At 47.5% G+C, this 15,430-nt stretch overlaps 4 protein-coding genes across 4 annotated transcripts; all 4 read left to right on the top strand.

Annotated features, from left to right (window-relative positions):
• Nucleotides 1-2,657: 2,657 nt before the first annotated feature.
• On the top strand, nucleotides 2,658-3,817 carry ETH_00035030 (SAG family member (sag11); the record flags this gene model as incomplete). The annotated part of the gene is made up of 4 exons (XM_013375916.1): nucleotides 2,658-2,766; nucleotides 2,959-3,116; nucleotides 3,201-3,616; nucleotides 3,709-3,817. 4 exons carry the CDS (start codon nucleotides 2,658-2,660, stop codon nucleotides 3,815-3,817), a joined length of 792 nt encoding a protein of 263 aa, XP_013231370.1.
• Nucleotides 3,818-7,508: 3,691 nt separating this feature from the next.
• Nucleotides 7,509-8,666, top strand: ETH_00035025 (SAG family member; the record flags this gene model as incomplete). Its single annotated transcript, XM_013375915.1, has 4 exons — nucleotides 7,509-7,623; nucleotides 7,824-7,975; nucleotides 8,056-8,456; nucleotides 8,558-8,666. 4 exons carry the CDS (start codon nucleotides 7,509-7,511, stop codon nucleotides 8,664-8,666), a joined length of 777 nt encoding a protein of 258 aa, XP_013231369.1.
• A 1,713-nt stretch (nucleotides 8,667-10,379) lies between these two features.
• Nucleotides 10,380-11,501, top strand: ETH_00035020 (SAG family member; the record flags this gene model as incomplete). The annotated part of the gene is given in 5 exon segments (XM_013375914.1): nucleotides 10,380-10,485; nucleotides 10,652-10,695; nucleotides 10,698-10,805; nucleotides 10,894-11,291; nucleotides 11,393-11,501. Coding segments are annotated over 5 exon segments (765 nt in total).
• A 1,708-nt stretch (nucleotides 11,502-13,209) lies between these two features.
• ETH_00035015 (SAG family member) lies at nucleotides 13,210-14,383 on the top strand (the record flags this gene model as incomplete). The annotated part of the gene is made up of 4 exons (XM_013375913.1): nucleotides 13,210-13,336; nucleotides 13,528-13,688; nucleotides 13,777-14,174; nucleotides 14,275-14,383. The coding sequence occupies 4 exons, from the start codon at nucleotides 13,210-13,212 to the stop codon at nucleotides 14,381-14,383; spliced, it is 795 nt and encodes a 264-aa protein (XP_013231367.1).
• Nucleotides 14,384-15,430: the final 1,047 nt, after the last annotated feature.

The following is a 15,430-nucleotide window of genomic DNA, read 5'->3' as shown; positions in this document are numbered from 1 at the left end:
CTTCAGTGTAGCCATTACCCCAGGGCCTCCCCTTCCAGGTATTCCTCGACCTGTAATCCCCATTGCGGTCTTCCCAGACACATCTTCGTAAGCTGTGGCTCCACCACTTCCAGGAAGCTCTCTGTGTTTTGACCTCATTCACGTGGCAGCTGCGGACAGACGGTTGGGGGGTCTCCTGCGCCTTTTTGCGTAGTATAAGGGATTTTAGCTGTGTTATCTGCCTCTCCAACCGTGAAACTCCCTGGGCACGATCCACCTTGGGCGCCTCCGGTACAAAGTCGTCAGAGGCAGCTCTCAGTGCCGATTCAAGTGGCACCTTTGGTCCCTTAGACGGCAGTAGCGGAATATTTGAACGCCCGTCCCAGCCAAGGAGAAGTCTAGTCCCGCATCTTGAGGGGACGGCCTGGCAAGGGGAGATCTATGTGACTTGAGTTTGCCCTAATGGAATTCCCTAGCGTAGATGACATGTTTCGATCCAGGAATTCTAATTTACCCGCTGGTGAAGGTTTGGGCCACACGCAGGATGGCAGCTGGTTCCCGCGTACTACATTTCGGAGCTGCTCCGGGATTCAAACCCGGGACCTCTCGTTTGTGAATACCTGATACACGTAAGTCGTTTCAGTGCCTCAACGTCATTACTATAGATGTGAATATGTAAGATTGCTAGCATACTTTGTTTCCTGTCGCACTCAGGAACTCAGGAAACAGCAAAAGCAACATCAGAAAAACAGTTTAATAGTGGAACATATGCTTTTGTGGCCTAAACTTCCTTAAAAATAGGGCTGTAACGACACGAAAGCAAGTGGAAGCAGCCTTTCACTGGCACAGACCAACTCCAAGGCGCTTCCCCCCTTCAAAGAACTAAGATGAACAGATGTACAAAAAGCAAGCCAATGTTTCATTCGCAGCGTTGTATAACCCCAAACCAAAATGTATTGCAGATTGTCCAGTCGTCACCTGCACAGCAAAAGCAAGTCCAAAAGCAAGCCTGTCATAAGAAAATGAGGCAAAGGATGTTCAAAGCATTGCTACGTGCTGATTTGCGTGACAAGTCCCGACGCCTTTCAAGACGATGCATCCCCTCTATTCATATGAGCAGCATGTTGACGTCTGCGTTTTATTGCTGATTACGCTTCGGGGGTAGCTGTGAACTGAGCTAATCATTGCGCATGCGTTTGTGGATGTTGCGCAGAGAAGAGTAGTGCAACAAGGTCATAGCATGCATCACAGGTTCTGCGTCTGCCAAATTCCCCAGTGTTGCTACTCCTCTTATCTTAGCTCTTGGTATTCATGCGCTGTGACGCATCCACCTAGTGATGTGCTATCAAGCACGCCGGTGTTTTAGCACACCCGAGCAAAGTTAGTCTACTCACTAGCCTACCAGGCGTCGTTATGCTTCGTTTTTTGAAGACGTTGCTGTGTGATCGATCTCTGGAGCATCATTATGGCTGGTTCGCAGTTGGCGACCTCACCAGCAACCAGGCATTGCGAACCTGCAGTGTTGCGCATCTCAGGTAACAGTCTGTGGCTGTCGGTTAGTCCTCAGTCACCGACCAGGTTTGTCCCACTAGCAATTATCTTCGAGTTAATGGCTGCCACTTAAGGATTAAAGGGAACTGAAGGGGCCGATTAAGTTATCGGAACGCTTGAGAGAATGCTCGCAACGTGCAGTTGTGTAGGGACGTGTCAATGAATTATTTGTTCGTCTAAAAAAACGTGGTATGCGTTGGGAGCTTGTGGACTGTCGGTGGTGCAAGCTGGCAGGGTTGATTGACACTCCGCTGGTTCCCGTTGAGCACGTTTTTTTCGCAACAAATTCCCCTCTGCTACCTTGCAGAGTATATATTTCTTCAACTGTCTTGTTCACCCAGGCACAAAATGCTCTGCACACCAGCAAAAACCGGCGTATGCCTTTCTTCTAGTGAGACACCACGCCGCAAGGTTTGTACAGAGGGGGCGCTTGTTTGTAGTATTCATTTGCTGAAGAGCTGCATGTGTGCCAAAAGTAAATGCACAGATGGGAAGAAATGTTAGAGTTCGATTACGAATGCTTGACTCTTCCGAGGATTTCTCGGCGCGGCACCTGTTTTCCTGACGCAGCGCCGGCGCGCTCCTGCTGAGCTACGGCTCATCTAGAGAAAAAGTGTTGAACGTCCGTTCGTTGGCACGCTCCGGGATATGAAACTCTCCAACTACATCGACGACTACACGGATAATTAATTTCAGCTTGAATGGTGGGAAAAGTTGGCATCATTTATCAGGATGCAGGGACGCAAGATCCACTGCTCTACTGCCTGAGCGGATCTAGAGCACGGATTCGTTTCAACGTTTCACCAGTTGAACTGTTTTAAGGAGCCTGGCCGTTACTTTTGAACCCTTTATTGTTTAACCCCACAAATAAGGTTTACTGGCTACACAAGGACCCCGTGGGACGGATGGAAACTCGCACGCTCAGACCCTTTAAGATAAAAACTTTCGCCAGGTTTGCCAGTGCCTGCTCACCAACCCTCTTCAACGCCGCATTGACGCGGGTGCGAACGAACACGATATTTCCTTAGTGTTCCGATTTGATCATATTCACCTTCAGTTTGTCGCTATTTCGTTTCTGCGGATAGATATTTCTCCATTTGAGATATTTCAAACTCCAGTCGGCAGAAATGCTGTCTGTAGCGTTCGCCTCCTTCCTCAGCGCCTCGCTGCTATTGTTGAGCGAAAACAGCTCACAGGCTATTGCGTCAGCAACCGTAAAATATACTGCAAAACTTGGTAGGCGATAAACCCCTGCTCTTTCGCCCACTTTCTGCCTTTATTTGCGCCTGCGTGCGGCCCATGGCTGCGCGTGGGAGTTCGACCAAAAAATTGCGTTTAAGTAGTTCATACTACGTTTATTCTCTCAATTTAAAATATAGTAAGGGATTTGCAAGAAAGAACCCGCGTGTTTGAACACAATGGCTGCAGGCACCACTGTCCAATGTCTCAGCGAAATAAACGGTGCCCGTGAAGCAGCTGGATTGGCTAACTTCGCCGACGCAGCGACCAAAGAAGAGAAAATATCTGAACCTAGCTCCTCAGAACTTGAAAGCGAATGGAAAAAGCTTTGCGAATATTTGATACCAGTAAGTTACTGAACACGATCCTGATTTATCTCCATTAGCCTCAACGCGCGCTAGTACTGTAATTCTCTCGCTTATTTCTCTCAGCCACCATCTCAAGAAGAAAGCGTCCAAGCAACTGCAGAGCCCTTCAAGGATGGAACCTATGCTTTCAAATCGTTGACCGCCGAGCAACCCGACTGCGAAAAAACTGTTGATTACTGGAAGGCAGCCTACAAAAACTTCACTGGAATGCCTCCACCAAAAAGTGAAGACACAAGCATATACAGCAAACAAGATAACGTCTCTTTTGTAGCTCTGTACAACCCCATACCCAAAGCCACAGCAGACTGCCGAGTCGTCACTTGCACTCAAACAATTACCGCTGCTTCAGTTCCTGCAGCTGCAGCTGCGCAAGGTGATGGCGACAGCGAAGCCGACACCAGAACCAAAACAAATGGCTATGCGTTGATTTGCAAGACGATGCCTGCTGCTTTTGAAAGTGACAACACTCCTCCATTCACGTAAGCAACATTTTAGTCCTTAAGTCGCAGTGCTACACACATCGCCTCTATTGCTGTTGTTGGACTGACTCGCGTCCGCATGCGTTTCGCAGGGAAGAGCAATGGGACAAGATCAAATATTCCCTCACAGGTTCCGCGTCAATAGCAGCCCCAAGCCTGGTTGCTCTTGCCATTCTGGCGCTCGGCATTACGACTGTATGAAGTTTCGAGCTGTCAGCTGTAAAATACTGCCTGCATCGTTTTTTGCCGAAAACCCGATGCAAAGATGAAACGCTGCGCACTTGCCTACCGAAAAAGCCCTTAAATTTTAAAAAAACGATTCCTTTATAACCTACTCCTATTTCTGCCGCACGCTTGTAGGGCACCTTCGCGGAAGGAAAAATGTACATGCTTACGGCATTTCCCAGAATCGTGTAAAACCAAATTCAGCTCCTTTTAGCGACAAACTATGCATGCTATTTTAGCATATGCAGGTTACTCGTTGCTTTTCACCAGGCACAATTCTCCGCTCCCTGATCAAATAACATGCTCACCAAATGGAAAAGCCTGCTTGGAGAGACTTTGAATGATACTTCTAGGGCTGGCACAAAGGAATGAACATGGACTGGGTAAGCCAGCGGTGACATTGAGCTGCAACGCACGCCTTGTCGCTGGAATTTCGAAGCATTCCCAGCACCCCATTGGTTGCTCCGCGCACGTTGGAGCTTTCACGCCGCCTTGCGGCGTTTGGCGAAACGATTTTGGTTTATTTTCAAAAACCATTCTCTCTCTTATTGGAAAAATGTGGAGCCACGTAGAAAGCTACACTTTTCAGCTCCTGCGCACATTCGGCGAGTTATTCCAGGGTTGCACGAGGTGAAATCGTCTTTATGCTTGAGGGAACATCCACAGTATGCAGCTATGTAGAATAAAATGCAATCATTTTTGAGCTGGTGCTGTAGGCTTCTGTGGAGTTTTCGTGTTGGTGGTGGACTGGGTCAGCATTGCACTGCCTCTGGGATTTGCGTCGAGGGAGTGTCTTTCCATGGGGATACTTGCTCGCAGCCACTTTAAACAGCATATTTTTTTTCTCGCTCGCCCCATGCAATTTGGGACGCAACGTCGTGGGCACTGTTGCCAGCTTATTAAAATTGTGGGTGCAACGTCCTGCGCACTCATGAAAGCCAGTGCATTTGAAATTGCCTGGCAGCGGAAGTCACATGCCTAGCAAAGTTTGTGCAGCCTGAGGCAAAGCGATTATTTAGTTCCTATTTACTCGGTGTGCGTTGGAAAGCAATACTAGGAGAGAAATAAGTTGTGGAACTATTTGGTTAGTGACTGGCTGGTACAAGGTCCTGTTTCTGCTGAAGTGCAGGGCTCTGCGAGCAAAACTGCTGGAAGCCCTCTCGTTGAGAACATTTTGCGGATTGTAAAACCTGCAAATTAAATCAAGTTGCAATACTCCATGAATTGATTGGTGACAGAGCAACTGATAGATGGGTTCGGTTTCAGGCTGTCAGCTGCAGCAGGCAGGATACCCCTTGGCGTGGGAGACCGCTTGGATCTTGAGGGCGAAATTTTCCAGGCGTTCTATTGCTCGAGTCATGTTAAGAAGCGTGGCCTTTTTACTCACACGTCAGTAGGTTCGTTGAGACATAAGCATTATCGGGTGCAGCCACGTTCATTTTCAACGTTTGCGGCCCGCAAACTCCGATCCTGTTCACAGTTTGTGTGACCTCCAGCGGCACTAGAACCCTCTTCAACCCCACACTGAGGTGCGCACGAATCGCCGCAGCTTCTCCCTCATCTGCCGGCTGTAGTACTATTTATTGACTGTTCAGATATTGTGCTCCTTCATGTAACACTTTCTTCATCTGGGATATTTAAAGGACCAGTCAGCGTAAATGTTTCTTGTCAAGTTGGCGTCTTGCCTCACAGCCTGGCTGCTGTCGTTGGGCAAGAAAGTTCAGAAACCACCTCACAGTGTGCACTAGTGCCGCCTTCCTTTCATGCTCCCCTTTATCAAGTGCCTTCTCAGGCATATAATTCCCAAACATCGGCAAAGATGTTGAAAGATGGAACGTATGCTTCCACGTCCCTTACTGCCGAGTAGCCGAACTAAGGGGGAAAATGTCAGTACTTGAATGCAGCGATAAAAGACTTCACTAGACTGGCGCTATCAAAGAATGAATCTGGAAAACTGTTTAGCAATTGATACACTGTTTTTTTTGCAGCCCTGCACAACCCTTGATCTAAAGCCACTGCGGATTACCGAGTCGTCACTTGCCCTCAAACGACACTTTCGGCTTCACGTTTGGGTTGCATGCCAACATCTGGCGAAGCTACAAGAGCTGTCTATGTGTTGATTTGCAAGGCGAAGCCTACTGACGCCTACTGCTTTTTGAAGTGGCAGCGCTGCTCCATACATGTAGGCAACAATTTGTTTCGCGCGTCACAGTGCTGCTCACGGTGTCACGATTGCTCTGAAATCGGTTGCACACTGCCTATGCGGTTGCGTGTTCTTCACTGGCCCGAACAGTGGGACGTTGTCATATCTTCTCTCAAAGATTCCGGGTCAGTAGCAACTCCAAGCTTGGTTGCTTTTGCCATCGTGACATTCGGCATTACGATTTTGCACCCCTCGTCCTATTCGATGAAAAGTACCACATGCATTGTGTTCTGCCCTAATTTCGGTGCTGCTTTGAGGGACAGCGCACGTGCTGACCAGAGGGACTTTTCTCACTTTTTCAAATCATCACTTCGCAAGCTTCTCCCAATTTTGCCGCATAATTTAATCGCAACTCCACGAGATGCAAGCCGTATATGCTTACAACATTTTCTGGGATGATCAGAGGCCGATATTTCAAGCTTCAGCTGTCTTCAGTGACAGATTATGCTAATGCCTGGCAATCCATTCGCTAAGTCTGGCACAGAGAAAAGGGAAGTAGATGATACCGGGTTGTTCGATGGCAAGATCGTATGTTTCCTTGGCCAAATAGTTTACTTTTCAGTCAAAATAAGTAAAACTCTCTGTGTTGTCTGATGTTTTTCGAGGTGATACAACGAGTTTGGGGGCAATATGGACTGTCGATACTGGCGGCGGCATTTACGCGCGACACACACTTTGTCGTTGAGCATTTGGAGCACACCATTGACTACCAGTCATTCGTCGCAGCTTTTACGCTGGCGGAAGGCACTCTGGGCAACTCCAGTGGACCCCAGCTCCCTGCTATTGGGAAGAAACAAAATAAACTGGGGTAACACGGGAACCGGCAGCTTGCCGAATCTACTCTTTCAGTTTCCCCCTGTACTCGGAAGTTCATATCGGGAGACTACTTATTTGAGGCTCATACGGATGAGGCGCTCGCGTTCTGCTTAACCACAGATCAAACACCAATGCTGAACAATCTGCCTTCGAGGCCAACAATCAACTTGAAATCTGTCACTCATTTATCGATTTATGCTCAAAAACTCAGAAGTTCTTGGACGAAGCTATAGAAAGATTGGACTTTGCGTGCACAGGTACAGAGGTGCACTGATGACTTTTTGATGTGGATCTAGTGCTCTGCGTACTACCACTCACAAGGTGTTGTTCGGAGGCGTCTTCGTTTTGGTCTTTCCATTCACATTCAATTCACCCAACAGTTCTTAAAGGGCACGATTTTAAATTAATAGTTTGATTGAATTTCAAGTGGTGCAGTTCTGCAAGCGCTGATCTACAGTTCAGTGCTCGACCCTAACAAGCGGGCACTGCTCACCACAGATCCCCGGATGCATTGACGACAGCAGCAACCACACCGTCGGCTTCCAATGTAACTTCCTTCTGCAGTACCTTGGTTGATACCCCTGCTTTTTCAAGGCGATTCTTTAATTTTTCCCACGGAAGCGTTTTTTCTGTGTCAATTTCTCAAAGATGCTCCACTGGAACTTACCACCACTTCTTAGCAGTTTGTTACTGGTGCTGACCGCCTCAAAACTGGGCAGCTCACAAACAAGTGCGCCAACAGTCAAGTACACTGCAACTCTTGGTAAGCAGTTAGCATTTACCCGCCTGTTTCCTTCGTACTGAAGCCCAGGTTGGCTTGCGTTCGTTACTATAGGGACAGGGTTCAAGTCAACTTCTGAAAAGTGACATTATGCGACATGGCTCTGAGTCCATTCTATTCTTCAAGAGGTGGGCTTAGCTAATCGGGCAAAATATAGGTATGTGTGGATGCAATTACTGCAGGGGAGAACGTTGTGTGCCTTAGCGAGTTCAACGCTGCACGTGAGGCGGCTGGGTTGGCCAACTTCATAAAAGCACCAAAGGAAAACGAACTAACCGATCCACAAACAGAACTAGAAGAAGAGTGGAAAAAAGTTTGCACGCATTTGATCCCAGTAAGTGACACAAAATATTACCAGAGTCAGGATCACCAAGGATGTCGTGTAGTGCAGCATTATCTTCTTCCTTTACTCAGAGCGAAGAAACGGAAGGAGCGGCTAAGTCAAGCTCAGCGAATCCCTTTGAAGATGGAACATATGGTTTCAAGCGCTTAGCTGACGCAGAGCCCAATTGTAAGGAGGCAGTTGATTACTGGAACGCAGCCTTCAAAAACTTCACTGGACTGCCGCCATCAAAGACTGAAGGCACAGACCTGTACAAGAAGCAAGACAATGTTTCTTTCGTGGCCTTATACAATCCTTCCTCTAACGCCACAGCCGACTGCCGAGTCGTTACTTGCACTCAAACGACTACCTCCGGTTCACTTCCTGCAACCGCGACAAGTGGTGGGGAGAGCGGAACAACGAAAAATGGCTATGCACTGATTTGCAAGACGATGCCTACTGCTTTTGCAAATGACACCTCTGCTCCGTTCACGTAAGTGACATTTTGATCTTTCTGTCGCAATGCTACCCAGATCGCCTTAATTGCTGTGAGTTGCACTGAATCGCGCCTATGTGATTGCGAGTGGTTCACAGGCAAGAGCAGTGGGACAGAATCAAATCTTCTCTTACAGGATCCGCGTCAATAGCAGCTCCATGCCTGGCTGCTTTTTTGATTGTGGCGTTAGGCATTACTTCTTTGTGATGTTTTCGTGCTATCAGCTGTAAACTAGCGCCTGCATGGTTGCTTGTTGGAAGTCGGATGCAGGCGATGAAACCCCGCACACTTGCCTACCAAAAAGACTCTTACCGTTTTTTGAAGCCATTACTTAGTAACTTCCTGCCATTTCTGCCACACGCTCAAAGCGCATTTTTGCGGGAGGGAGACTGCGCGTACAACAGCTTCCCGAATTGTGGAAATCTTAATTTAGAGATTCAGCTCCTTTTAGTGGCAGATTGTGCATGCAGCTGTGGCATAACTTATATGTCGATCTTTGCTGACTCTGGGATTAAGAAAGAGAAGGAAGATGATGCCGGTTATCACCTGGCACATTTGCACGGCACCTTCGTCAAACAATGTGCTAGCCAAATGGGAAAACTCGCCTTTGACACCTTCGATATTTCTGGAGCTAGTAAAGTGGACTAAGATATGGACTACCTAACCTAGCAATGATATCCACCTTCAACAGACATCTTGGAATTTCGAAGCTGTCCAAGCAATCCATTGACTGAGTGACTTATGTAGGAGACACTACGCTGCCTTTTATTGTTGGGCCGAAGCCATTCTGGGTAGCTCCATATAAGCGTCGCCGTCTCGCACCAGAACTACCTGGAACCGAGGGCAAAACTTCTTCTTTCTCCATTTATTTGTCCAGCTCCTCCGCAGATAGAGAACATTCTATTGAGGGAAGGTTCTCTATCTGCCAGGCTTGCACGCGGTGAAGTCGTCTTCATGCTTGTGATAATACTCGGAAAATGCAACTATATAGGGAGGATAAAAAACTTTTTTTGAGCTAGTGCTGTTAGCATTTCATAAAACTGCAGGCTTGCGTGGTAGAGGCTCTCCGGTCGGTCACCGCTGCACTCTCCACATGATTTGTGCCGAAGAAGGTTCCTTTCACGAGAATAGTCGCCCGGACCTACCTTTCTTTGCATGAGTTTCTCCCCAAAACGCTCATTCAATCGGGTGCGACGGCATGCGCAGCTTATTTCTTGCTAGTACACGTAAGATGCCTAGGAGAAGTTTCCAAAGCCTGCAGAAAAGCGGCTGTTTCCCCCCAATTTTTTGTGTGTGGGCCTAGGCTAAATGTTTAGAGTAAAGGAATTCTGGAAGTATTTTGCCAACGATGCGCTACTATGAGCCCTTCCTAAGGCGGCGCCGGCCTGTTCTAGTGCGGCGCGGTGGGAGCAAAAGTACTGAGCAGCCTCCCCTTAAAGCATTCCACGGGCGATGAAGCCTGCCTGCTGAACTGAGCTGAAATATTCCATGAATTCAACTGGTAGAAATCGCATGTTTTGTTTTGTGGGGGAGAGCGATTGGAGAACACCTTAGCGTGAGGGAAAGCGTGGATCTAGAGCACGAACTCTTTTCGTCGTTCCCCTGCCTGAGTTACGTAGTAAAACATGACCAATGCTTATAAGTTTCAATTTGCTTTCTGATAGATTGGCTTTTTCTGCTACGGAAAACTCACTTTTAACAGTTGCGGGCTTGCTGCCTCAGATCCTACCTAGAGTCTTGTGCGAGCATCGTCAGAACGAGCTCACTACGCATTTTCAGTGCCGTATTGACGTGGGCATAAAATACAGCAACTTCTATTCAATCTGCCCTCTCGAATATTATTTTATTAAATTTGCAGACATTTTTGCCCTCACACAGACATTTCTTCTCCCGGGGGATTTCAACGCCCAGTCAATGGATATGGTACGCTTGAGCTTCGTCTTCCTGAGCGCCTCGCTGTTATTATTGTGCGATAACAACTCAGCTGTAGCTGGACAAAATACTGTAACGTACACTGCAAAGCTTGGTAAGCAATTCACCTTGGCTCTCACGTGCACTTTCTTTTGAGTTTGCTGACTCTGCTTTGGAGCGATTCCAACAATTTTGGGCAACACCGCATTTACTCTCCTGTTCAAATGTGTAATTAAAATCATATGCAAATAATTGAGATTGCTTGGACTCAATGGTTGCAGGTGGCACTGTCCAATGTCTCAGAGAAGTAAACGCTGCCCGTGAGGATTGGGCCACTTTACTGAGGCAACAACCGACGAAAAAAAAATATCTGACCCTGGAGAAGGGGAGCTTGCTGAAAGCAAATGGAAAGACCTTTGTGAATATTTGATACCCGTAAGGCGCTGAGCATTATGTAGACTTCGTTCCATTAGCCTCATCGTGTGCACTGGAGCTGTCTTCATTTCTTGCTTCCTTCTCTCAGACGCCATCCGAAACATATGGCGCCCAAAAGGCTGTAGATCCCTTCAAAGATGGAACGTATGCTTTCAAGTCCCTCACTGCCGAGCAACCAAACTGCACTGAAACTATCGATTACTGGAAGGCAGCCTACAAAAGCTTCACTGGTCTGCCGCCTGCAAAGGGTGAAGCGGGAACACTATACGACAATCAGGACAATATTTCCTTTGTAGCCCTATACAACCCTTCATCTAGTGCCACTGCAGACTGTCGAGTCGTTACTTGCACTCAAAAGGCGTCTCCTGCCGCCCTTTCGGCTGGTGTGTCAAGCGGCGGCAACGATGCGAACACGAAATTGGGCCACGCTATGCTTTGCAAGACGACGCCTACTGCTTTTGAAAATGATAGCACTGCTCCATTTACGTAAGTAACACTCTGGTCCTTGTGTCACACTAGTACCCAGATCTACCTGATAATTTTAGGCTGGACTGAATCTTGTCTACTTGACTGCGGGGCTTTCGCAGGCAAGAGCAATGGGACAAGATCAAATATTCTCTCACAGGATCCGCGTCGATAGCAGCTCCAAGCCTGGTTGCACTTGCCATTGTGGCATTCGGCATTACGGCTGTATGATGTTTCGAGCTGTCAGCTGTGAAATACTGCTTGCTTCGTTGTTTGCCAAAAGCCCGATGCAAAGGTGAAACGTTACGCCTTTGCCTACCAAAAGGGCTTTTCACATTTTCTTAACGACTTCATCATAACCTGCTGTCATTTCTGGCTCATGCTTGTAGCTCACCTTCGCGGAAGGAAAAGTGCACATGCTTACTGCATTGGCCGGAATCGTGTAAGGCCGAAGTTAGAGATTCAGCCCCTTTTAGCGATAAACTAACCTGCTACTTTAGCATATGCCGGCCATTTGCGGTTTCACACCTGGCACACTTGTACGGCTCCCTGGTCACATAGTATTCTCACCGCCCCTTGTGACAGCTCCGATATTTCCAGAGCAAGTGCAGGAGTCCAAAATATGGACTGGGTAAGCCAATAGTAAAATCTACCTGTCACGCACACCTTGTCGTTAGAATTTCGAGAAATTCCCAGCGCCCTATTGATTGCTTGACGTGAGTAGGAGCCTTTAGGCTGCCTTGCAGTACTGGGCTGAAAGTTTTCTGCTTTGCTTCTGTAGAAAACGCGCTATCAACTACTGAAATAGTGTGAGGCCACGAAGAAAGCTGAATCTTTTAGCATCTCTGCACATGTAGAGCTGCGTATTGTGAATGTTTTCACAAGCATAAAGACGATTTCATTCCGTGCAGGCCTGGAGTAGCTTGCCTCTCCACAAAGTTCTTGCACGAATTTCATGTGGAGAGGCGGGCTATTTCAGGCCTGCACTGGCTGAAATCGTTTATATGCTTGTGGCAACATTCACAATAAGCAGCTACATAGGAAAAACTAAATATCAATTTTTAAGCTGGTATTGTGCGTGTTTGTGGAGTGTTCGTCGCGGTGGTTGGCTGGGTCAGAATTGCACTGTGTCTGCGTTTCGTGTCAACGAAGGTTCTTTTCACGGGGATACTTGCACGTAGCCGCTTTCAACCGCATATATTTCTCTTCATTTGCCGCATTCAACGGGGGGCGCAACGTCGTGGGCACCGTGGCCAGCTTATTAAAATTGCTTGCGAGCGGAAGTCACATGCCTACCAAAGTGTATGTAGCCCGGAACAAAGCGGTTGTTTGGTCCCTATTTTCTGGGTGTGCGTCAGAAAGGAATATTAAGAGAGAAATAAATCGTGGGAGCATTTGGTCAATGACTGGCTGTTACAAGCTCTTCTCGAGGCAGTCCTGCTGCTGAAGTGTGGTGCCAGGGAAACAACGGTGCTGAAAGCCCGTTCTTTCAGAGCATTCTGCGGGTTTTAAAACCTGTAAATTAAACAGAGTTACAAAATTCCAGAAGTTTACTTGTGAGAGAGCGACTAATGGATGGAGTCGGTTTCAGACTGTCGGATGCAGCAGTCAGAGACTGCTTGGATCTACAAGGATTTTTTCAAGTGTTCTATCGTGTAAGCCGTGTTAAGAAGCATGGCCATTTTACTCACCTTCTAATGCTTTTCTTGAGACATAAATTTTACCGGTTACAAAGATATTTATTTTCAACATTTGCACGCTGACCACCTCATATCCTGTCCATATAGTGTGTGAGCGTCGGCAGTACTACCTCACCGACCCTCCGACGCCACAAGTGGGCAAGAGGACCTTCTCCTTCATCTACCGGCTGTAATGTCGTACTTTGACTTTTCAGGTATTTTGTTTTTTCGTGTGACAATTTCTTCATCCGGGATATTTAATGGACCAGTCAACAGAGATGTTCCGAATGAACTTGGCAACTTTCCTCAGCGTTTCGCTGCTGTGGTTGAGCGAGAAGAGCTCACAAGCAGCTGCAGCAACTACCGTAAAGTATACGGCAAAGCTTGGTAAGCCCTTAATCTGGGGTGCTTCGCCGAGTTTCTACTTGAATTTGACTTTGTTGCGGCCCACGGCTGGGGCCGGGCGTCAACTCTAACAATTTTGCTGGTGCACTTGAAAATGTGCTTAATCCCGTATGCAAAAGCGTAACGAAGAACATACAGAAAAGAATGGGGGTGTCCGGAGTCAATGGTTGCAGGTAGCTCTGTCGAATGTCTTGGCGAAGTCAACAACGCCCGTCAGGCAGCTGGATTAGCTAACTTCATTAAGGCAACAAATGACGGAGACAAAATATCTGATCCTGGATCCGCGGATTTAACTGATGGCGACTGGAAAGAGATTTGTGAATATTTGGTACCTGTAAGGCGCTGAGCATTACCTGAACTCATTTGCGTTAGCTTCATCGCGTGCACTAGCGCTGTTTTCATTTCTTTCTTCCTTCTCTCAGACGCAACCCGAAGCACATAGTTCCCAAGCGGCTACAGAGACTTTCAAGGATGGAACGTATGCTTTCAAGGCCCTTACTGCCGAGCAACCAAACTGCACTGAAACTATCGATTACTGGAAGGCAGCCTACAAAAACTTCACTGGACTGCCACCATCAAAGAAGGGAGCTGGAAAATTGTACGAGAATCAAGACAACGTTTCCTTTGTAGCCCTGTACAACGCTTCATCTAATGCCACTGCAGACTGTCGAGTTGTTACTTGTACTCAAAAGACGTCTGCTGCTGCCGTTTCGGCTAGCGTGTCAAGTGGCGACAGCGGCGATACCACGAAATTGGGCTACGCTTTGATTTGCAAGACAATGCCCACTGCCTTTGGAAATGGCAGCATCGCTCCATTCACGTAAGCACACTCCGGTTCTTGTGTCGCAGTGCCACCCACATCGCCTTTATTGTTTTAAATTGGACTGAACTGCAGCCATGCAATTGTGGGCGGTTGACAGGCAAGAGCAATGGGACAAGATCAAATATTCCCTCACAGGTTCCGCGTCAATAGCAGTTCCAAGCCTGGTTGCTCTCGTCATTGTGGCATTCGGCATTACGGCTCTATGATGTTTGTCGCAGTCAGCTGTAAAATACTGCGTGCATTGTTGTTCGACGAAAACCCGATGCAAAGATAAAACTCTGCGCACTGGCCTAACGAAAAGGTCTTAAAATTTGAAAAACCATTTCTTAATAACCTACTGCCGTTTCTTCCGCATGCTTGTAGCTCACCTTCGCGGAAGGAAAAGCGCACATGCTTACGGCATTGTCGGGAATCGTGCAAAACTAAGTTTAGAGATTTGGGCCCTTTTAGTGATAAATCATGCCTGCTATTTTAGCATATGCCGGTCACTCGCTGCTTTTCACCAGGCACAGTTCTCCGATCCGTGATCAAAGTAATATTCCCACCAAATGGAAAATCCTGATTGGGAGGACTTTGACTGATACTGATACTGAAGATGGACTAGGTGAGCCAGCAGTGACATTTAGCTGCGCCGCAGAGCTTGTCGCCGGAATTTCGAAGCATTTCCAGCACCCAAGTGATTGCCCCGCATACGTTGGAGCTTCTAGACCGAATTGTGGAACTTGGCGAGAGGTTTTTTTTTAATTTCATAAACCATTCCCTCTCTCACTGAAATAATGTGAGGCCACGTAGGAAGCTCCACCTTTCAGCTCCTGCACACACTAAGTGAATTTGTTGTGGAGAAACGAGTTACCCTAGGGTTGCACGGGGTGAAATCGTCCTTATGCTTGTGGGAACATTCACAGTGTGCAGCTACATAGAATAAAGTGTGATCAGTTTTGAGCTGGGACTGTAGGCTTTTGTGGAGTATTCGTGTTGTGGTTGGATGGGTTAGCATTCCACTTTCTCCACTTTGCGTGGAGAAAGTTTCTTTCCATGGGGATACTTGCTCGCAGCCACTTTCAACAGCACATTTCCCCACTCATTTTCCTCACGCAATTGTGGGTGCAACGTCCTGCGCACTCATCAAAGCCAGTGTATTTGAAATTGCCTGGTAGTTGAAGTAACATGCCTGCCAAAGTTTGTATAGCCTGGAGCGAGGCGATTGTGCAGGGTTTAGGGCTGACTGGGTATGCATTGGAAAGGAATATTTA

The sequence above is a fragment of the Eimeria tenella genome, genomic scaffold, assembly GCF_000499545.2.
Source record: "Eimeria tenella Houghton genomic scaffold, Eth_scaff30, whole genome shotgun sequence".
Classification (NCBI taxonomy): Eukaryota; Apicomplexa; class Conoidasida; order Eucoccidiorida; family Eimeriidae; genus Eimeria; species Eimeria tenella.
Note: the sequence above shows the minus strand (reverse complement) of the source record. Positions and strands in the feature narration are given on the sequence as shown.